This window comes from Sminthopsis crassicaudata, chromosome 3 (genome assembly GCF_048593235.1).
Source record: "Sminthopsis crassicaudata isolate SCR6 chromosome 3, ASM4859323v1, whole genome shotgun sequence".
In the NCBI taxonomy this organism is placed as follows: Eukaryota; Metazoa; Chordata; class Mammalia; order Dasyuromorphia; family Dasyuridae; genus Sminthopsis; species Sminthopsis crassicaudata.
This window is the reverse complement of record NC_133619.1, coordinates 620,199,240-620,222,249: the sequence shown is the minus strand read 5'-3', so window position 1 is coordinate 620,222,249 and position 23,010 is coordinate 620,199,240. Positions and strand designations below refer to the sequence as shown.

The following is a 23,010-nucleotide window of genomic DNA, read 5'->3' as shown; positions in this document are numbered from 1 at the left end:
GGGCGTGGTCATGAGCGCGCATGCGCAGAGAAGCGCTCAGAACACCGTGGCTTTGTGGGAGGCAAGAGCTTCCCAGCCTCCTTCTATTTGTTAATTATGTGGTCCAACCTTTTTTGTACTGAGGAAGAAACTGAGTCAGGACAAGTGACATCGAATTCTGGATTGAGAGATAATTATCTCGCCTAGCTTCCCCTCCCCCCATGTTGGGACCGAGAGGCGCAGGAGCTCTGCGGGGCCCGAACCCTTCTGTCTGCCTCAGTTTCCTCCTCTGTCACATGAGGAGATGGCCACCCCCTCTGCTAGCTTTGCCCAGAAAGCCCCAGAAGGGCTGTGAAGAGTCAGACATGACTGAACAACGACAGAAAGGCAGGACGGGGAGGCCCCTGTTGAGCAGGCCGGGACGGGGCCCCGCCTGTGGTTTAGGAATAGTTCTTTGGAGCTGAGGGGGGATGGCGGTCTGGAGAGACGGGAGGCAGGGCGACCCATGAGAGGCGATTTCAGCACTTGGGGCGTGAAATAACGAGGCCCGCCCGCAGGAGGGCGCTGCGTGGGAGGAGGTTTTGTGAACGCGGACATCTGAGCTCCACGGATTAGATGTGGGGAGTGAATGCCCCAGCGCAGTCACGGAACTACCGGAAGGATGCTGCTGCACGGGGCCTTGGCAGGGAGGTTTCAGAAGAAGGGAATTTAGGGAAAAGACAAGGAGGCCCCTTTGGACATGTGGGATCTGAGATGCCCGTGGAACAGCCAGTGTAGTCCAAAAGTCAATCACCGATGTCAACCTCCTCAGTGACAGCGATTCGGGCATAAAATCCTTTGTTTGGTATTCGGCCCCCTCAATAACATGCCCCCCCCACCTCCTTCCTCCCCAGTCTGACCTTGTCCCCAGTTTAACCATGACATCATTACAGTACACTGAGTATGTGGGAACTAGAGAACCATGACATCATCGCACTAAGTACTTTGTATGCAAAAGAACCAACATCTCATCAATTTCACTGAGTTAACACATTGTTTCAAGTCTACTTGTCCAGAGTTCCGCTACAAAGAGATGCTATCAGTACTTTAGTACATATGGATCTTTTCCCTCTTTCTTAGATCTCTTCAGGGATATAGACCTACTAAGAGTATTGCTGAGTCCCCCCCAAACCTTCTAGTCTTACACTTTAAACCACACTCTATTCTCTATGATCCAGTGACAACTGCTAGTCTTTAAACAAGAAACTCTACCTCCTCACTGCAAGCATTTTCCCTCGCTGTTTCCCATGCCTGGAAAACTTTTTTCATTGCCACTGCTGGCTCCCTGGGTTCTTTTCAGGTTCCAGCTAAAATCCCACCTTCACAGAAGGCTTTTCCAATTCCTTTTGAATGTGTGCCTTGTTCTGTGGAAGGTTTCCAATTCATTTTGCATGTCGCTTGCTTGTTTGCATGTTGCCCCCCCTCCCCACTTCAACTGTGAGCTCCTTGAGAACAGAGATCTCTTTTCCTGTTCTTTACATTACGAGTGCTTAGCACATACCTGGCACATCGTAGGTGCTAAATAAATGTTATCAGCTGACTGACTAACATTTGAGAGACTGTAGTTCTGCAGAGAATTTGGATTGGATAAATCAGAGATTCATCTGCAAAGAGAAGATAATTGAATCCATGGGAGCTGATGAGATCACTAAGTGAAAAGATAGAAGGAGAAACCTCCAGTGCCCAAGATACATGAGGATGTATTCTGATGGAAGTGGAGATCTTCGACAAAGAGAAGAGCTAACTCAGTTCCAATTGATCAGTGATGGACAGAAGCAGCTACGCCCAGAGAAGGAACACTGGGAAATGAGTGTGAAGTGTTTGCACTTTTGTTTTTCTTCCCAGGTTATTTTTTCCTTCTGAATCCAATTCTTCCTGTGCAATAAGAAGTTCGCTTCTGTACACATGGTTAGTGGGTATGATCTATATGAAGAATCCCTGGTAGCAAAATGCCACCAGGCTGCCCGAGGATGGTTGGATGGGCCCACGTCAGGGTGAGCTTCTATAGCAATCAGCAGTGGGATGAATGAATCCCATGAGTGGCCAGTACAATTCCAGTCTAAATAAGAGAGGGCGACTCAGCCTCCAAAAAACAAAAAAAACAAAAAAACATTTTATGAAATTATTTCTTTTTGTTCTTTCTGAGCTGTGCCCTCTAGGTCTTAGTTATTACAATATGGGTTATTTTAAAAATACACGGGTTACACTTCTCCTTACTCCTTTATAAAAGTAGGCAAGTCTACTAGTATAGAACACTATATAGTCAGATATTTTTCAAAGTATTTATCAGTTTTGTTGATTTTTTTCTCTTAAAATTTTTTGGTTTGGCCATATTTCTCAAATATGTAGAGAAGGAAGTTAAATTAATAAGGATAGAAAATGTTTGTGGCAGCCCTTTTTGTAGTGGCTAGAAAATGGAAAATGAACAGATGCCCATCAATTGGAGAATGGTTGGGTAAATTATAGTATGTGAATGTTATGGAATATTGTTGTTCTGTAAGAAATGACCAGCAGGATGATTTCAGAGAGGCCTAGAGAGACTTACAGGAACTGATGCTGAGTGAAATGAGCAGGACCAGGGGATCATTATATACTTCCACAACAATACTGTATGAGGATGTATTCTGATGGAAGTGGATATCTTCAACACAGAGAAGATTTAATTCAGTTCCAATTGATCAATGATGGACAGAAGCAGCCACACCCATAGAAGGAACACTGGGAAATGAGTGTAAACTGTTTGCACTTTTGTTTTTCTTCCCAGGTTATTTTTTACCTTCTGAATCCAATTCTTCCTATGCAATAAGAAATTCGGTTCTGCACACATATATTGTATCTAGGATGTACTATAACACAGTTAACAAGTATGGGACTGCCTGCCATCTAGGGGAAGGGGTGGAGGGAAGGAGAGGAAAATTCAGAACAGAAGGGAGTAAAAAATTACCTATGCATTTGTACTGTCAAAAAAAGTTATAATTATAAAATTAATAAAAAATAAAGTATCAAAAATTAATAAGGCTAGGAGACTGATAAATTGATAAAGGATATGAACAGTTTTCAGACAAAGCAATCAAAGCTTATTTATAAGCTTTGTCATGGGAAGAAATATTCTAAATCACTATTCAGAAATGCAAATTAAAACAATTCTGACAGAAAAGGAAAATGACAAATGTTGGAAGGGATGTGGGAATGTTGCATTGCTTGCTGAAGTTGTGAACTGATCCAACCATTCTGGTGAGCAATTTGGAATTATGTCCAAAAGCCTATAAAAATGTATGTACCCTTTGACCTAGCAATATTACTAGTAGTTTATTTTCCAAAAAGATCATAGAAAAAGGAAAAGTACAAAAGTGTTTATAGCAGCTCTTTTTTTGTAGTAGCAAAGAATTAAAAATTGAGGAGATGCCTGTCAATTGGGAAATGGCTAAATGATTGTGATGGAATACTATTGTGCTATAAGAAATGATAAACAAGATGGTTTCAGAAATATCTAGGAAGACTTAAAGAAATTAATGCAAAGAGAAATGAGCAGAACCAGGAGAATATTGTAGTACAATAACAATATTGTACAATGAGGAATTGTGAATGATTTAGAAATTCTGAGCAATACAATGATACAAGACAATTTCAAAGGACTTAGTGATGAAAAATCTTATTCACTTCCAGAGAAAGAACTAATGGAATCTAAATGCAGATTGAAGTATACTTTAAAACATTTTTTTTCTTGTTTTTTGTCTGTTTTCTTTAACAACATGGCTAATATGGAAATGTTTTGCATGACTTCACATGTATGATCGATATCAAATAGCTTGCCTTTTCAAGATGGGGGAAGAAGGGAAAATTTTGGAATTAAAAATTTATAATTGTTAAAAATTTTTACATGTAATTGAGAAATATTTAATGAAATAAAATATATTGGGAATTTTTTTTTAATGTTTTATGGGAGGGGACTCTGGGAAGTAGACGAAATTTTAGCAATGTAAAAATAAAAAAGTAACAATAAAAATTTATTTTCAAACAAATGGGTCATTTTAAGCAACTTGGCCATAGTCCCCTTAGAATGAAGGGATCACAGTAGGTGCTTAATATTTCTTGGATTGGCGCCATTCCCTTGCCTTTATGAAGCCATCAGGGTAAATTAATTCTGTATTTGCAGATTTTCAGGTTTCCCTAGCTGTCTATGGTCACTCATTTTACAACTTTGTCAAAAAGGTCCTTTCTTAAATCTGACCTAAAACCTCTATAGATACCTGGGAGAACAAAGGCTCTAGGTCTCTCTAGAACTATAGAGCCCCGACAACATTAGTTCACATTTATCTTTTGTAGAGGACTCCTTCCCTGGCCTTTCTCCTTAGCTCTTTCCCTGTGGCTCTCTAGTTCTTGGCACTTTTTCCTTTTCTTTTTTGCATTCCCCTTCACTGGTTGATTAATGTCAGGGCATTTTAACATAAAGTGGTTGCCTAAAGTCATTTATATTGCACTCCAATGGGGACATTTGAAAAATTAGAACATGTACAGGAGGTGCAGTGGGAATGGTGAGCTTAGGGGCAAGGTCTGGGCTTGGTGGAAACACTGGATGATCCTGGAGATAACAGAATGCGTAAGAAGGGTCTGCAATGTGCTGTGAAGGACCTGGGCTGTCACTTTCCTCCCTCCTCTCACCTGTCCTTCTATGGCCTCTGAGAAATGACTACTCCAGAAAAATCATCTTGCCCTAAGCATTGTAGACGGCTTCTTCCAGATTGCCTGAGCAGCAAGAAGGGTGTCTGAAAGTGGGGCATGAAAATACCTAAATAAAGGAATTCAGGGGAACCTGCCCATAGCTGCCAGTATGTGGGGAGCCTGCCTTTCACACCTTTCTAGGAACAGCTAAGTCCTTTAGGGGTTTTAAGGATGAGTAACCCTGGGTTTTTAACTCCATTCAGTAAATACATCCTGATCTATAATAACAATGTATAATCCTTTTGGATCATCCCAAATTTGGGGAAGATCAGATTCTCAAAGGGGATGGGAGGGGGTGGGCTGAGTCATTTTTGATAAATTGCAAATGATTGCTGAGAATCTATTTATACTCTTAAATTACAATATACTGAGCCTGGGACTGAGGTGTTAAAAGGAAAACTGGGAGCTGAGGATCACAGATAAATCCCATTCAAATGCATTTAAAGAGGATGGAACAGGGAAAGGGTTTGTAGCACCATCTGGTGGCAAACCCAGAGATGGTACCTTGAGTAGCTAGCTTGCTTCTATCTGCTGGGAGCCACAGAAAATACCGGGTGCCCCTCCTTCCTTTCCTCAACTAGCCATTGAGGTCAAACTCATATAGAAAGGGGGAAATGGAACCATACTTGAGGACCCCTCAGGCTGCATATTGACTTAGGAAGCCACAAATTGCCTATTTTTTTTTTTTTTTTTTGTATTTTTATTTACTTTATTCAATATTTCCTTCCTTCATTTTTACTTGGTTCTGGCTGCCCTCAGAATTGGTGGGTGCAAGAAGGACCAAGCTGTCACCTCTCTCCTGGGGGCTCTGTGTGGCCATCCAGGGCCTGCCCAGCCATGCTTTCTAAGAACACTGGAGAACAGGGAGCCTGAAGAAGTCCATGCCCAAGGAAGCTTAAGGGCTAAGGGAGGTGGTGGCAGGGAGTGGGCAGGTCCGAAACAGAATTTCTTTCCCACTAAATCTAGTCCTTCTTTCACCTTCCTTATTTCTCTTGAGGGAACCGAGACTGGCAACCTTGGAATCATTCTCAGGTCTTCTACTTTTCCCACCTCACAGTTTGCTCCATTATCCAGTCTTGACCATCTCCATCTCTTGCAATCCTTCCCCTTCTCTCCACACCTCCTTTAGTCTGGGCATTGCATCTTGATGGGTTATTAAAACTCCCTCCTCCCTGCTCTCTACCTGCCAGATTAATCCCCCAGGGGTACAGATCTGACCCTATCACTGCACAACCTCCTGCATAATGGGCATTATCCCCAGTCTGGCCTTTCAATCTTTCTGGAATCTGATTCCAACCTGTTTTTCTAGATTTATTTCATATATTTCCAATTCACATCTCTGCACCCCCCCCCCATTGGTGATCTTTCCCTATTCACAATGAATCTCTTTGAGTGTAGGGACTATCTTTCTTTTCCTTGTATTATACGTTATATTTATATGTAATGAATATAAGGTATATATATATATATATATATTTATACCTTATATTTTTATATATATATACCTTATATTTATCTTTGTATAAGTTGTACCCTCCTAGAGAATATAAGCTCCTCGAGCAGGGACTTGCCTTTCTTGTCTTTACATCCAACATCCCTTACACATGATGTGCTTAATCAATACTAGTGGACAAATGGGTATAGCAATTTGACACGGGTTATATGTGTGTAGTCAGGCAAAACATTTCCATGATAGTTATGTTGAAATGAAAACAACCAAAAAAAAACAAAACAAAACAAAACTCAAAGATGAAGTTTAAAAAATATGTTTCAATCTGTATTCAGACACTACAATTTTTCCTCTGGGCATGGATGGCACTTTCCCTCATAAGTCCTTCAGAATTATTTTGGATCACTGAGAATAGCAGCAGGAAGTAGGAAGAGAAGAAGACAAAAGTAAGGGGGGGCAGTAAAAGAAGGGAGGGCAGATTGGGGGAGTTAGGAGTCAGAAGCAAAACACTTTTGAGGAGGAATAGGGTGAAAGGAGAGAGAGAATAAATGGGAAAATAGGGTGGAGAGTAATCGTAATTGTGAAAAAAAACTTTGAATCAAGTTTCTTTGATGAAGGTCTCATTTGTCATACAGAAAATTGAGTCAAATTTATAAAAACAAGAGCCATTTTCCAATTGATAAACAATCAAAAGATATGAAGTTTTCAAATGAAATAATCAAAACCAATCAAAAAATGCTCTAAATCACTATTGATTGGAAAAATACAAATTAAAACAATACCTATCAGATTGGCTAATAGGACAGAAAAGGAAAATGACACATGTTGGAAGGTATGTGGGAAAAATGAGACATTAATGCACTGTTGCATTATGTACCTGTTCTGTAGATCAATGTAGAACTAGGCCCAAAGGGCAATAAAATCATGCACACCCTTTGACCTAGCAATACCACTACTAAGTCTGTATCTGAAAAGGGATTAAAAAACAAAAAGTTAGAGAACTTATATGTATAAGAATACTTACAGCTAGCAGCTCTTCTGGGTGACAAAGAATTGAAAATTAAGAGGATGTCCATCAATTGGGGAATGGCTGAACAAATTGTGGTATAGATTGTGATGGAATATTGTGCTGTAAGAGATGATGACACACAACTTGGAAAGACCTACAGAAACAGATGCAAAGCGACATTTATTGTGTACAAAGCAAAAGCACTATTCTAAGATGATCGGTTGTGAATGACTTAGCTATTCTCAGCAATATAGTGATCCAAAATAACTCTGAAGGACTAATGATGGAAAATGCCATCCATGCCCAGAGGAAAAATTGTAGTGTCTGAATACAGACTGAAACATATTTTTTAAACTTCATCTTTGAGGGTTTTTTTTTTGGTTGTTTTCATTTCAACATAACTATCATGGAAATGTTTTGCCTGACTACACACATATAACCCGTGTCAAAGTGCTTGCTTTCTCAAAGAGGGATCTAGAAGAGAGAGAATTTGGAACTCAAAAGTTTTAAAAGCAAATGTTAAAAATTATTTTTTACATGTAATGGGGAAAAATAAAATACTAAACAAAAAAAAAATATGAGTGGAGCTGACTTTGGGCAAAACATTCCTCTCTGAGCCTCATACTTTATAGTATTTAATAGTTAAATGAACACTGATTAGATGAGCTTATTTTCTGGAAGGAGGCCGTCTCCCTCCACATTCCCTCTTTCCCATGATGATCAGGAACGAGAAGCTACTCAAAGGTCTTTGATAACATTTTGGTGTTTATTGGCACAAAAGTTTTTGTTCAGATACATCATGGCCTCTAAACATGGCTACACTTTATACTTTGTGCACTCATATTCACTCCTAGTCCCCTCGTTGCCTCAGACCTTTCCTCCTTCCATGTGACACGGCACTTGCGGCATGTCCCCTTCCTCACGATTCCCCTGCTGACTACGGAACACTCGGGTCTCTCTCGCTGGTTCCAGATCCTGCTCTTTAGCGGGGCTGGGAGGGAGAGGGGAGCAGGGGGGCTCCCCCTTCACGGTGCTGTGCTTTTCCCCGAGCGCTCTGCTCTGCCGGCTTCAGGCCCTCGCCCAGCCTGCCGTGGCGGTGACCGGCCTGCAGCATCACTGGGCTGGGCGGGGGATGCTGCTGCTGCTTGGCAGGGCTGGGGAGACACTGGCAGGCTCTCCGTCCGTCATCCCAAGGCTGTCCCTTTCCTTCCCTGCCTCTGACTGTGCCAAGTCTGCAGTCCGCAAGGACTGGGCTGACAGGCCTGTTCTTTAACTGGGAGATGTTGATGATGAGTTTCTTTGTGAGTTAAGTCAAAACCCGTATTTCTAAAGTGATGGACCATCTGACCCCAACACCAAGTGTTTTGTTGAGGCGTTGATATGTTCCTCTTCACTGTCCTGGGAACCACATCGAGTCTTGTGTTTCTGACAATGTATATTCTCCAACAGCAGCTCTAAAGTTGGCGTCAGCCAATCTTTAATATACAGTAGTTCTCTTCATTTACATTGCAAAGTGTGTGACAAAGGCTATCTGGCCATTGCTTTGTTTGTGGAAGTGTACATTTGGAGGATAGAAGCCTCCAGAGAAGAATCATGGCATCTTGGAGCCTCCAGTTACCAGAAAGGACACCTGCGAAGACAAAGACGACTTTAATAATGCAGGTCTTTTCTAAAGTTGATGGGAAGAAACTGAAATAAGATCAAGGTCTGGCAGTCCCTTGGGCACTCCCTGCACTTTCCTATAACTAATAGAGTGGGACGTGCCCATCAGTGCTAGTCAAGGACTCGGGCCTCTTCCGCATCCCAGAAGAACATTGCACTCTTAGTCCCCTTCCTCAACTTCCCCCACCTTGAAGCACGCCTGGGGCGATTCCTGAGGCTGACCAAGGCCCAGTCCTTGAGGTCACAATTACAGACATAAGGCTTTGCTCCTCCTGTCATTTCTCTGCTCTCCCCTTCCACCCTTTCCCTCTCCAAACTAATGTTCAAAAGGCCAACTAATTCCTTCAAAGCAAGTTTCTCTTTCTTATTTTAACTGTAGGGTTTGTTTTCTCCATTGGTGTTTATTATTTCTACTTTGTATATGTGGACTGAGAAAATCTAAGTCTATTGCGATTATGGGACTTACATAAAGAACACTCGTTGCCCCTGCTGCTTAGGTGAATGGAATATTTTACACTAACATTCTTTCTTTCTTTTTTCCTCTTTCTGAGGCAATTGGAATTAAGTGACTTGTCCAGGGTGACACAGCCAGAAAGTGTTAAGTGTCTAAGGCTGGATCTGAACTCAGGTCCTACTGAGTCCTCCTGTACCATTGAGCTGCCTCTGCACTGACTTTCACCTGGATTTTCAGCCCATCTACACTACTGTCCAATGCTCGAGTGGGGGTCAGCTCCACGCCCACTGGCCCCTAGACCCCCCTGCTCCCTCTTTCCCAAGCTGCTCGGGCGCACTCACCAGCCAATGTAGCACTGGCAGAGGTTCTCGTGGGACGTGGCCTGCTTGATCAGAAGCTCGACTTGTGTAGGAACGTCCAAAGTTTCATCATGAGAAAAATCTCGACCTGGGAGAGCAGGAAGGAGAAACCTTTGTCTACACTGGACTAACAGCCTCTCAAAGACCCTCCTGTTGTCCCTTGATCCATAGGGACTTTTCTTGATGAGTATGAAAGAAGCCAGAGATGGTCATTTTCCAGCGTCCCCAAAAGGACAGTCAGTACAGCCTCACTGTTAAGAAGGAAAGAGCTGGAGTGCAGGGAGACCTCCAAGCTTCCCTAGGTCACCACAGACTACTCTGTCTTAATCATTTCTAAGACTTGTGTCTTAGAATGGGAATCTATGTGCGGGATCCAGAACTTCCTCAGCTGTGAGTTCCCAAGGCAGAGACTCTCTGCACCAGAGCCAACCAGAACTCACATGTGATGGGGGAAGTGGTCCAAGGCACAAAGGTTTGGGGACTTGACCATGGCCACATGTTGGCCATGTTGAGAAGGGAGCAGATTTAGATGTTTAGTTATTTCAGTCTCATCTGACTCTTCATGAGCCCAATTGTGTCTTTTTTGGTAGAGATATTGGTTTGCTATTTCCTTCTCCAGTTCACTTCTGTTTGAGGCTCTCTCTCTCTCTCTCTCTCTCTCTCTCTCTCTCTCTCTCTCTCTCTCTCAATTTATATATGAATATAGACTGATGGGCTGGCTGCCCCTCTTGCTGCTGAAGCTCACAGAAGGAAAACATAACTAACCCAAGTAAAAGACTCTTATATGTCTCAATTAAAGTTATGTTCACGACCTTGACTTGTACTATTGGTGCAGGTCATCAACAGAGAGCCTGAAAGCCTCTGGAACTGCTGACCTCAGAGAAACAGCGACGTCTCATTAATTTAGCTAATTGGCAGTAAAAGCCTGGGCCCCAACAGCGAGCCCCAGAATCTCGCCAACTGTCTACTTACAGAAATGAAACGCAGGCTACCAAGCTCAAGTTCCCTCCAAGCAAACATAAACACACTCACCCGTAAGCTTATCTCGAACCCTGTTAATAATCTGAATCGCCTTCTTATTGAGGGCCTCGGGTTTCACCAAACCATCCCCGACTGAAAGACAAAAAGGAGAAAGAGCAACGCTCAGGGCTGGCACGGGGGGCCCAGCTTTGTGGTTCTCCTTGGTCTGCTGAAGACAGCCAGAAGTCTGAGACGTTTGTCCTCCTCCCCCCCAATGCTGGCCCACTTCTGATGACCATCTCAGCCATCACACCTTCACACACACACACACACACACACACACACACACACACACACACACACACACACACACTCCTCTTTTGATGAGATCCCTCATAACCTAAGACAGTCAAGGCTGTACTTACTAAAAGAATGGATGGACTCGGGCACTGTGGTCCCCGTTTTCTTATGGGTGGTCTCCCCAAGCTCCACGCTGTCCAGTAATTCTATGGGAAAAGACACAGAAAAAACCATAGGTGATTCTGTCACAAGGTCCTGACCCCACCTTCCTCGGCTTCCATCAGTTCAACAGACATTTCTTCTGTCCCCTACTGTGCGCAGAGCACTGGCAGCGGGAGGCAGGGAATTTGGAAGAGACAGTTTCTACTTACAAGCTGTCACATCCTCCCTTAAGCATGAAGAATAGAGTTTTCGTGAAACAAAAAAGAGGCTAAGCAAACAGCAAGAGGCACACACCAATGCAGAAGAACAGAAGTGCTTTTAGACTACTGCCAAGAGAAGTCGCTGCCATGACTTATCCAGAAAACAGTCTTCCTGATTGAGCAAAAAGGAAATTTCTCTGAAGCCCTGGAGCTTACAAAGGAAATCTCACAATGGGACCACGGAGACTTGTAGTTAGAAAGAGCCAGGTTTAAATGTGAATGCACCTGAATTACCACTTGAACATGTCCGAACCTTAATTTCTCATCTGTAAAATGGGGGGCACTTACCCATTTTACCCCCAGGGCTGCTGTGAGGCAAAAAAGACAACAGATGTAAAGCACTTTGCCAACTCTGAAGGGAGCTAGGAGGAAGAGCTGGTGTCCACAGCGGCCTCTGATAGCGCCTCCCCACATCACACAGAAAACCTTTATTTCTTTGAACAGAAACCCAATTCCGAATCCAGAGCACATTTCTCTGGTGAAGAAGAGCTCTCAGATTTTGAAGGTCATATCTTCAGTGGAAAAGAATGTGAACTGGGTGGAATTACTCATGTAAGATATTACGTATCTTAAGAGAGGATTTCTTAAAATTACGATCTGATTTCATTGCAAGAGAGAACTTCCAGCCTCCTCTTGTGAGGAACAATGAGATGGTACAGTGCCTAGAGTGCTGGGCCGGGGTCAGGTACATCTGAGTTCAAATCCCACCTTAGATGCTTAGTAGGTTTGTGACCCTGAGCAAGCCCAAAACCTCTTCTGCCTCACCGGTAAAATGGAGATTGTAATGGCCCCTACCTGCCAGGGTTATTGTGAGGACCAAAGAAAATAAAAATTATGAAGCGTTGAGCAAAGTGCCTGGCACACAGTAGGTCCTTTTTAGATGCTTGTTCCCTTCCTTGCCCTACTGGCTGCGTTCTCTATAGGACATCATAATGCTGGAGATAACCAAAGGAGATAACCTCTCGAGGAAAATACCCTGTCTCTGGGATGTGCAAGGTGCCGGGGAGCCCTCAAGGAGCTCTGAATCTAACAGGGAGAGATGGCCTGGCCACAGGCAGAACAGGCCATGGGCAAAGGAGAGATCTAGATGAGATGCTATAGTAAATCTAGGAGGTGCTTCTGTCTGAGAAAACAGAAACGGCGTCAAGGAGAAGGGCGCACCTCAGCCCTGTTCTCAAGGGAGGAAGAGGAACTTTTTAATAGGTGAAGACGGACTAGAACGTGGTGTGAAAGGACAGGGAAGGAACAGGGAAAAGGAAGCAGTCCAGTTTGGAGAGAAGCTTACATGAAAGGGAGTAAAAAGATGGGTCTGGGGGAGTGGGACAAATTGTGGCAGGGCCTTCAACATCAGTAAGTGTCTTATCAAGCACCTACTATGCACTAGGCAACTGTTCTAGACACCAGAGATAGAAAAACAAAAATCCCTGTCCTTGAGGAGCTTACATTCTACCAGGAATGTGGGGAAAGCAGTTGAGGCAGTGGGGAGTGAGGAAGATGTCTGAGTAGAACAGAGCCTTGGTCAGAGCAGGGCACCATGGATAGGTATCAGCATCAGCTGGTCCTCAAATTTATTACCATCAGGCTCTGAACGGAGCGGGGCCGGGAAGAACATCTCAGAGCCCAGCATGTCCATCTGAAGCATCTTCAAGTTCTTAGTCCTGGGCACAAGAGGTACTGACTTGTTCAGTCAATCGATCCAAAGCCATTTATTAAGCCACTACTATGTTACAAGTGGCTGATTCTGGGTGAAACGCTCTAGAAGGGCGGTGAGGGTCTCCTCCCCTTTGGAAGAACGTCACTTTAAACGATTCTCAGAAAGTTAAGGTGGGTGGGGTGTGTGAGCCCCAATGTGAAGGCAGGGACTTGCCTGAGCTCTCCCAAACTTCCCTCCAAACAATATGAAAATAATGCCTCAAAATGAATCTTAGAGTGGCAGAGTCAGTGGAAGGACAAGTGGAACAATGTTCTAGCCCAGACAGCTTGGAAGGCTAGCTGGCATGGTCTGCCTCACTAGGTAAGAGCAAAATCCAGGGCAGGGGCAGGCCACAATGCAGGCCCTCAGGGGACCACAGAATTGGTTGTGGTGGCTTCCAGCCCTCATCTCCCACAGGGTAACTGGTAAGGACTTTATGGGAGATCCTGAGGGCAGTACTGTTGCACTGCACAAGAACTTGTGGATGCAGGGGATGGGGAAGGACCCCAGTCGCAGACCACAGTCCAGCTAGAACAACAGTGATTGTATCACTCCTCAGATTATACCATACTAGAAGAACTGAAAACTTACAACTCGGCTCTGAAACAGCAGCCTAGAAGACCTGAAACTTAGGACAATGCCCCCCCACCCCCCTTCACCCTGGAAGCAGAGTCCAACTAGAACATAAAATTAAAAGTCAAGAAATAGGCCAGAAAATGAGAAAACAACAAAAAAGGACTAAAGATGTACAAAAGTTACTGAAGACAAGAACTTCTTAAGAAGCAGAAATGGCCAAGGGAAAAAACGTACAAAGCTCACTGAAGAAAAGAACTCTGTAAAAATTAAGGTTTGCCAAATGGAAAAGGAAGTACAAAAGTTCACTGAAATAAAACTAATTCCTTAAAAATTAGAATCGGGCAAGTGGAAGCTAATGACTTTAAAAGACATTAAGAAACAATTTAAAATGTTAGAAGAATGAAAAAAGGAGAAGAAAATGTGAAATATCTCATTGGAAAAACAACTGACTTGAAAACAGATCAAAGAGAGATATTTAAGAATATTGGACTATCTGAAAGCCATGATAAAAGAGCTGAGACATCATATTTCAAGAAATTATCAAGGAAAACAGCCTCAATATCTTAGAGCCAGAGGATAAAATGGAAATTGATAGAATCCATTCAACACCTCCTGAGAGAGGTCCCAAAACAAAAACTTCCAGGGATAGTTTAGCCAAAAACCAGAGTTCTGAAGTGAAGGAGAAAATACTGCAAGCAGTCAGAAAGAAATAATTCAAATATCATGTACGGAGGTCAGGATTACATGAGACTTAGTAGTCTCTCGATTAAAGATCAGAGGGTTTGGAAGATGATGTTGCAGAAAGGAAAAGGAGCTACATTGTAAACTGAGTATAATCCTTCAGGAGAACAAAATAGAGATTTAATAAAGTAGAGAATTTTTAAGCATTCTAGTTGAAAAGACCAGAGATGAACAGAAAATTTGACTTTCAAATACAAAACTCAAGAGAAGCATAAAAAGATAAATAGGAATGAGAAAATCCTAAGGAATTCAATAACATTAAATTGTTTATATTCCCCTACTTGGGAAACTGACACTTGTACCTCCTAATAACTTTTATCATTAGGGCAATTAGAAGAAGTATACATAGGGCATAGATATAAATTAACTATAGGATATTTTAAAATAAAGAGAGAGATAATGGAAGAAAGGGAGAAGGGAAAGGGAGAGATTAAAAAAAATGTTTCATATGAAACAGGCACAAAATAGTTTTTACAATGGAGAGGAAAATGGGGTGAGTGGGTAGGTTGACCACATACGAACCTTACTCTCAGCAGAATATTAGCTCAAAGAGGGAATAACATATAAACTCAGTTGGGTACAGAAATCTATCTTGTCCTACAGAGGAGTAAGGAAATTGGAGGGGGAAGGGGAATATAAGAGAAGAGGTACTGATAGAAGGAATAGTGGATTTTGGTAGGCAGTGGTCAGAATCAAAATACTTTTGAGGGAGGGCAGGGTGAAAGAAGAAAAAGAGGGGGAGGGAGGGAAATAGGATGGACAGAAGTCCTGTGAAAAAAGATTTACAGCCAAGTCTCATTTCTCAATATAAAGAGAACTAGTCAAATTTATAATCCTAGTCATTCTCCAATCAATAAATGGTCAAAGGATTTGAACAGGTGGTTTTCAGATAAAGAAATCAAAGTATTTATAGACATATAAAAAAATGCTCTAACTCACTACTGTTTGGAGAAATACAAATTAAAATAACTCTGAAGTACCATCTCATACCTATCAGATTGGCTAATATGACAAGAAAAATAATGATAATTGTTAGAGGGCTTGTGGGAAAATTGGGACACTAAAGTATGCTGGTGGTTATGAATTAATCTAATCATTCTGGAGAGCATTTGACTGTGCCCAAATGAATATAAAAATCTGCATACTGTTTGACTTATCAATCCCATTACTAGGCCTGTATCCCAAAGAGATGAAAAAAAGGGAAAAGAACCTATTTGTACAACAACATTTTTAGTAGCTCTTTTAGAAGCGGCAAAGAATTAGAAATTGAGGGACTGTCTATCAATTAGGGAAAGGCTGAATAAGTGGTGATACATGAATGTGACGGGATACTGTTGTGTTGTAAGAAGTGATGAGTATGATGGTTTCAGAAAACATCTGAAGACTTACATGAATTGATGCAAAGTGAAATGAGCAGAACTAAAACACTATACACAGTAACTGACTTAGCTATTCTGAGCACCACAATGATCCAAGACAATTCCAAAGAATTCGTGATGGAAAATATCTCCAAAAAACCAAACTAACAAAAAAAAAACAACTGATGGAACCTGAATGCAGATTGAAACATATATATTTCTTTTTGTCTGTATTTTCTTTCAATATGACTAAAGTGGAAATATGTTTTATATTACTACACATATATATTCTATATCAAACTGCCTGTTTTCTCAAGGAGAGGTTGGTGGGAAGGAAAAGGCGGAGAGAATTTGGAACTAAAAATAATGTTAAAAATTGTTTTTACATGCAATTGGAAACAATATTTAAAAGAAGATTAAAAAGATTAAACGATTCCTACTTCCTTTCATAATTTACATTTTACCAATCACTTCTTGCTTATTATTCAAAATCAAGTCCAGAGTAGAGATTTGCATTCTCATTTCCTTTACCTTTAAAGTTTGTTTTTAATGAACAGTAATCAATGTTCTTGCCCTTTCCCTCCCTCCCCTTTCTCCACATTTCTCTCCTCACAACCACTACTCTGAAAAAAAAAGAAAAGAAAACAATTCCTCATAACAGATATGCATAGTAAGGCAAGGCCAAGGTCCTCATTAGCAATGTTTAAATATAGATATGTTTGATTCTGTTCCCTAAATCTACCACCTCTGCCAGAAGGTAAAGAGTATCTTTGCTTCAGCATCAATCTCCCAGAATCACAGATGACCATTTAGTTGATCATGGTTCTTATAGCTTTCAAAGTTGTTTGTCATTACAATGTTGTTGTACATTTTTGGTACTATTATTATAAATGATCATATATCATGTTTTTTTTTTTTTTCCCCCTGAGGCTGGGGTTAAGTGACTTGCCCAGGATCCCACAGCCAGGAAGTGTTAAGTGTCTGAGACCAGATTTGAACTTGGGTCCTCCAGAATTCAAGGCTGGTGCTCTATCCACTGTGCCACCTAGCTGCCCCACATATATCATGTTTTAAAAGGAGATGGCAGCCTTCAGATTCTATATTGGCACATGACACGGAGGCAGCAAGTATCTTCCCTAAGTGCTAGAAGAAAAGGCCTGTCTTGCCCTTATAAAATACCCCAAGGTCTACCAGACCCATATCCCACTCTTCTATATGATACACCCACCTACAGACTGGCCAGCTGAGTAGGAGTCTGTCCGCGTTCGTGATCGCTTAGTGCCTTTCGTATTTGCTGGGGAAAGAAATAAAACTAACATTGAAGAGTGTTTTATGCTTTCATTTTAGGTTAAGGAAACTTGAAGGACATTCTCTTACAATCATGAAGCCCTGATCCTTTCTCAACCAACAATACTCAGAAACAGACAATTATTCCTTATTTGGTGTAGCAGGGGTAGTGAGAACGTGCAGTGTTAATTCTCCATTTAATTCATCCACCTCCATGTTTGGACTCAGAGAAGATATGAAAGAGGAAATGGGAGGAACAGGGTCAGATGGTAGTGAACTATAGGAAAAATTTCCATCAATAGGCAGAAATAAAGAATTGTATAAAATACTGTTCCCCTAAGATATAACTCATTTCTTGCCCAAAAGGGAGATCAATCAAAGGGAGTGTCTATGATGAGAAAGAAATTCAAAGTGATTTAGGGTAGCACTTAAATGGTTAATGAGCGGGTTTTTAGATTATGTACAGGCGGCCTCCTGAAGGTTTGTAATACTGTTGAGCATCTGCTGGGAATGCACCTGCCCCTGGCCCAGCTACTCTAGAAAGGGCTCTATGAGGGAACTGCCTGCTGCCCAGTGAAATTGGGGGTCTGTTCTCCAGCACTTACTGTCCATAAGCCTCCAGTTCAATAAGGGGTCATAGACAAAGGCTTCCAGCACGGCCATCACGCTGTCCTTGTGCTCCCGAAGAACTTCCATCACTGTGTGGCAGGTGATCCTGTAGTTGCCGTCGAGGCCTGTCACCTGAGGCACAGACCAGAACTTGGTTAGAAGGGCCACATTGCAGCGGCTTCCACCATTCCACCTTCCTCATAAAACAGAAATCAGCCACAGCTCTTGCCCTGACATACCGCAGGGGAGCTGAGAGGGAGAGGGCCAGGGTCCCACAGGAGCACAAAGATTGCTTCCTGATGTTCCTAACTAAAAAGCTCTAAAGTTAGGAGAAAGTCACTGCCTCCACACGAGGAGCTTTGATAGAGACTAAACTTGCCATGTGCCTAATACAAAGGATGTGCAGGTGAGGGAACTCCCAAATCAACCCTTAGTGCTCAGGGCCTGGAAAGGGGCGACTTGCCCAGGGTCAAAAAGCTGATCTGTGTCACGGCCGGCCAGCCAGCTCCAGCCACTCCGCCCCACTACCTCTCTGTCTATCAGAGGGGCTGCCCTGGATCTTTGACAGGGCTGGATAGGACCATGAGAGGATTTGGAAGAGCCCCCTGGGCCAGGGTGGGAGGCCCGGCCATGAGCCTGGGCTCAGCTCTTTCAGAAGCCGCCCAGCCCTGGTCCCGCTCACCTCCATTGCATTGGTCAGCATCCTTGTCAGTCTAAATGGAATTTTCTCAGGGAACTTCTCTCGAGTCATCGCCACCTACGGCACAATAAGCAGGCACAAAACCATGGGTTAGTTTGCTTTCTCAAGCTGAAACCAGGCCAAGAGAAGTATCTGCCCCAAGTCATCCTGAATTACAGAAACCTCCCTCACTCAAAAGCTGCTGCATGCCAGGCCCTGCGGCAAGCTCTGGGGATGGGGGGAGCTTCATGAAGAGCATAAAAAGCCTTGTGGTTTTTCACAAAAGTCACTGAACTTCATTGGTAGAAATTATATCAATAAAGTCTGAGTGGGTCATCTGGCAGGGTACTGTGCTATGTGCTAAGGGAGAGGTTGGGAATGGTCTCTGCCCTCAGCAGTTTGCAGTGAAGAGCTATGGGACAAAGTGGAGGGGGGGGCACGTTGGGGACTACCCACCCCTGGCAGGCTGGGGGGAGGGCTCAGAGACTCCTTAAGCTGCACAAGGAGTAAAGGCTGCTGAGTGAACCCCTCACCCACCGTAGGAAGGCCACCTCCTCACCTCAAAGCAATCCCCAAAGTCAATGTGCAGGATCTTCCCACTGAGCCTGTCCAGCATCAGGTTGGATGGGTGTCTATTCCGAGGAGAAACCAGAGACACAAGTCATTACAGCTGCCCAGAGGGATCAATCACCCATCAGAGTTGGCAGAGACCCTGCACAAGTATCTCTGGGCAAGCCAGAAGTTTCCCTGACGCCATCAGGCTCCAGTCCGAGTGAGAGGCCGTGGGGGTGAGCCCCGAGCGGCTGAGCGGCCCTTCTCCCAGTGCTCCTCAGGGCCTGGCGCAGAGCCGCCGCACGTCTGGCGCTGGGAAAGCAGAGCTCTGCCCCGTGGTCTATGCACATGCATTTGTGAGGAGGGACCACTGATTTCAGGATAAGGTTATTTGGATAACTTGGGAGACAGCAAAGGGGATGACACAGAGACAGGTCACATTGGTGTGTGCAGGGGACACAAGACCAGAACTCAGGGTGGCAGAAGTCACACTTGCAGGGCTGAACATCTAGTTCTGAGCATTTTCAGATTCCTTCCGTCACCAACAAGTGTGGATAACTTCACAGTACAGAAGGACAGAAAAATTCTAGTTTGGTTGGTTCTTATCCTCAAAGTACGAGGAGAGATTTAAAAATGTATTTCTGAATGAGTTATATTATATCAACTATTACACTGAGAGGCAGCAAGGAGATGTGCTGGGCTTAAGAATCAGAAAGTCCTGAGTTCTAGTCCTGTCATTTATTACACTGCCTCACTAGGTCGCCTGGATAAGTCACTTAGTCCCTCCGAGCCTTTCCCATCCTAAAAGTCACTTGAGGGGAAGTGGTTTGCATTTTTCTTCTCTTAAGCCGATTTCACAGCCAAGTCTAGAGCTGCCCAAGACCCCATAAATAAAACGGCAGCACTTAGAGCCGGACCAGGGGCCATGAAGCCCAACAGGTAGTTGAGACACAGCAGCTGTGGGAATTCCTGAGGAAGGGCTGCCTAATCAGAGCCACCTTTACAGCTTTCTGCATTCTAGCAGTCCAGAAGCTGTCAGTGTGGGTACCGATGGGTTTGGAGAACGAATTAGCCCAAGAGTAGGGGTCTGTAGAACATCCCACACTGAGGTCAGTTGGGAAACCAGGGAGATTAGCCTCAGGAGACTTGGGAGGCTTGAGAGGGGAGGTAAAGTGCAATATGAGGACACTCTTTTCAGCAAAGGAAGAGCTCATCCTGTAGAAAAGGGACCAGACTTGTCCTTCTTAAGCCCCGAAGGCAGTACCAGGAGCAATGACAGAACCTAGAAAGAAGCAGATGTAGGCTAGCTCTCGGGGGAAAAATCCTAGAGCTGACCCAGCGGGGATGAAGCCTCCTTGGAGACTTGGCAAAGGCAGACTGGCTATTGCTTGGGTTGATTGTGGAGGGTCAGGAGTTCTTGTTCATGTGTGGGCCTGACTCCCACTCTGCGGTTCTGTGAGAGGTCCAGAATGGCTAAGTAACTTATCTGAGTCTTACAGTGAGGAAAGGAGCAAAGACAGGCTCCCAAATGAGGTTTCTGATTCCAAACCAGTGCTCTTCCCTTGATCCCATGTTGCTCTTTGTAAACTAGGGAATCTTTTAAGCAGCAAATGACAATGAAACTGAAATACCCAAGTCCTTTTATCAGAAGTCCTGAACAGATTCATTAGAAAGTCATTCTCCTCAGACTTTGAGGATTAAAAGCGGTACTGTTCCCTACACCAAAATGCCAAGTTGAGGGCCTGCTACAGCTCTGAGAAACATAAAGCCTTACTTAATCTTCTCCGACATGATGGGACACCAGCACAAGACTTTACATGGGTGGCAAGTAGCAGAGATTTTCTGACTCCAAATCCAGCCCTGGTTTATCAGAAAGCATAACAGGAAACATGGCAGAGAAGGTCAAGTGGAAATTCTTATTCACTAACCAGCCATAAAGTCTAATCAAGAAGCCAAAAAGTAGTAATTGGTTATACCTGCGAGGGAGAAGAAATGAATGGAAGGAGGGAGAAGGAAAGTCACTCACCTATCTCCCAGGCCCAAAATGTACCCAACCATCGACATGACTGCTAAAGAGCGGGTATAGTTGGTTCTTCGGTCAAACCACACCTAGAACACAGCACACACAGAGCGTGACCCAGACCGGCCTCAGGCAGGCTACCCGCCCCTGGGCAGTGCCAAGAGAGACAAGGCGGAGACAGCCCTAGCGGTAAATGCCCTCCTGGTGCAGGTGATTCTGGGGGAGGGAGCGCAGAGCGCGTGGCGTGCGGTACCTCGGAGCTGGGGCTCTTCAGCCAGAGCAGTTTGGCCAGATCGTCCCCAGCAGTGTTGTTGACCGCGTGCTCAAACACTTCCACCTTCTGCATCAGAGTCAAGTGGTCATAATCTGGAGCCATCTGAAACGAGACAGCCGCGCTTGCTGAAGCCCCAAGACGACAGGACGGTGATGTGGAGAAGAACCCAGGGCAATGAGCCAGGACGGCGGGGGCTCCTTAACCCTGTGCCGGCCTCCACGGCCTGTCTGGGGGATCTGGGGGCAGTGCCGGCCTCCTCAGGAGGGGGCTGTCGTCCCATCTCCTCCAGCGTGCTAGGCTGTAAGTGCGTGAGGGCAAGGACCGTGCCTACCAGACTGAGAGGTGATGTGGCACAGTGGCTGGGCGGCCATGCAGCTCTGGGTAAGTCACCTAGGCTCTCTGGGACATAAGTGGAGGGTGGGGGGTGGGGAGGGGGGATGCCAATCTGGTTTGAGAGAGGTTCTCACAAGGGATTCCATTTATGAAATTGCAGCTAAGGTCAAAAAAAAATTTTCTCCAGTGTCTCACACATAATAACTGTCCCATTTCTAGGTCCTTCTGGCTCTCCACTAAGGAAGCGGTTCAGATTTGGGTACTTATGTGAAAATGCTATTCTTCTAGAACCTCAGAGTGACTAGGAGGCGGGCAGGGCTCCAGATCCCCCTGGTACTACCTGGAGTGTATCTATACTCAGAAAGGAAGGAATGCCCTTACTCCCTCCCAACTGGGCCCCCCCCCCCCCCCCCACGCTGTGCAGGCCCCAGGCCCGGAGCCTCTAGGAGCAGAGCCTGCCATTCTCCCCCTCCTCCCCTTCTCAGGGCTCTGGGTTTGGAAGGGGGTGGGGATGCCATGTGGCCCTTTGAGTCTTACTCTTAACATGATTCGATGCTCGATGTTGAGAAGGATCTTCTTCTTCTCCCGGTAGTCTCGGATGAGGGCGTGCAGCGTGTCGCAGTGGGGGACCCAGCCGATCAGGCCCGAGTTGGTGGATAAGGGAATGACAGCGTATCTCTGGATGCTGGAGGGACGAGCCAGATGCAGTTGTAGACAGAGGACTCTGTGGGTGCCTCTCCCCACACCTCCTCTAACAAGCTCCTCCCCAGGGGTTGGTGCCAACAAGAGGGGCCCCTCCCCCCACCTGGAGGGCATCAAAGCCGGCAAGGAGCAGTCACTGAACCTTCAGGCCAGAGGTGTCACCCACAGTCCACAAGCCCAAACCAGATTGGGAAACCTCTAAGGAAGTGAATGGGAAGTCGGCACACGGCCCCCCAGAACCTGCTGCAGGCTTTCAGGGTGCCAGTTCTAGGCCTTCGCTGTTCTGTGGAGGAAGCTCCAAGGCAGAGCGAGGCAGCCTTGGCCTCCTGCTGGTGCATGGCTCTCCCTGGTAGCTCTCACAGGAGCCTCAGCTTCAGCTAAGGGTCCTGGTGACCCCTGGAGGTGGCCCTCCTCCCCCCTTTTCCCCTCCCCCTCCCCGTACCTGAGATTTTTCCGAAGGGATGTGGGATCATTGGCCAGCAAGGTGTTGACGAGACCGAAGAGCTGCATCACCCTTTCATCTTGTCTTAGGTCTTCATGGCCTTTCAGAAGGAACACGAACTCGTGCCCGTTGCTGCCTGTAAGCAGAGAGGGAGAAGGTTCCGGCACCTGCGTCCTGGGGCCCAGAGGGTCTATACCGCACCCCCTCCCAATTTAGGGCCTTAGAATGGAGAAGCCCACCGGTTCAGAATGATGATTCAAAACCATTTATTAAAAATACCCGGACCCTGGAGATTTTAAAGATAAAAAGGCCCCATTGTCAGAGAGCAGCCCACGGATCACCAGAAGTGATTGCACTTGGGCCGCAGGATGAGGGCACCTCCAGAGAC

At 44.6% G+C, this 23,010-nt stretch overlaps 1 protein-coding gene across 1 annotated transcript in view; it reads right to left on the bottom strand.

The window, feature by feature from the left end:
* Positions 1-7,946: 7,946 nt before the first annotated feature.
* Positions 7,947-23,010, bottom strand: part of MTOR (mechanistic target of rapamycin kinase) — a 110,924-nt gene continuing 95,860 nt past the window's right edge. Inside the window, exons 47-58 of the mRNA XM_074306285.1 lie at positions 22,623-22,758; positions 22,016-22,163; positions 21,125-21,247; positions 20,878-20,960; positions 18,859-18,931; positions 18,303-18,377; positions 17,617-17,752; positions 16,953-17,018; positions 11,060-11,140; positions 10,707-10,787; positions 9,657-9,762; positions 7,947-8,829 (exon numbers count right to left, since the gene is read on the bottom strand). Coding sequence (XP_074162386.1) covers positions 8,814-8,829; positions 9,657-9,762; positions 10,707-10,787; positions 11,060-11,140; positions 16,953-17,018; positions 17,617-17,752; positions 18,303-18,377; positions 18,859-18,931; positions 20,878-20,960; positions 21,125-21,247; positions 22,016-22,163; positions 22,623-22,758 — 1,124 coding nt within the window. The 3' untranslated portion in view covers positions 7,947-8,813. The remainder of the gene's footprint in view (positions 8,830-9,656; positions 9,763-10,706; positions 10,788-11,059; positions 11,141-16,952; positions 17,019-17,616; positions 17,753-18,302; positions 18,378-18,858; positions 18,932-20,877; positions 20,961-21,124; positions 21,248-22,015; positions 22,164-22,622; positions 22,759-23,010) is intronic.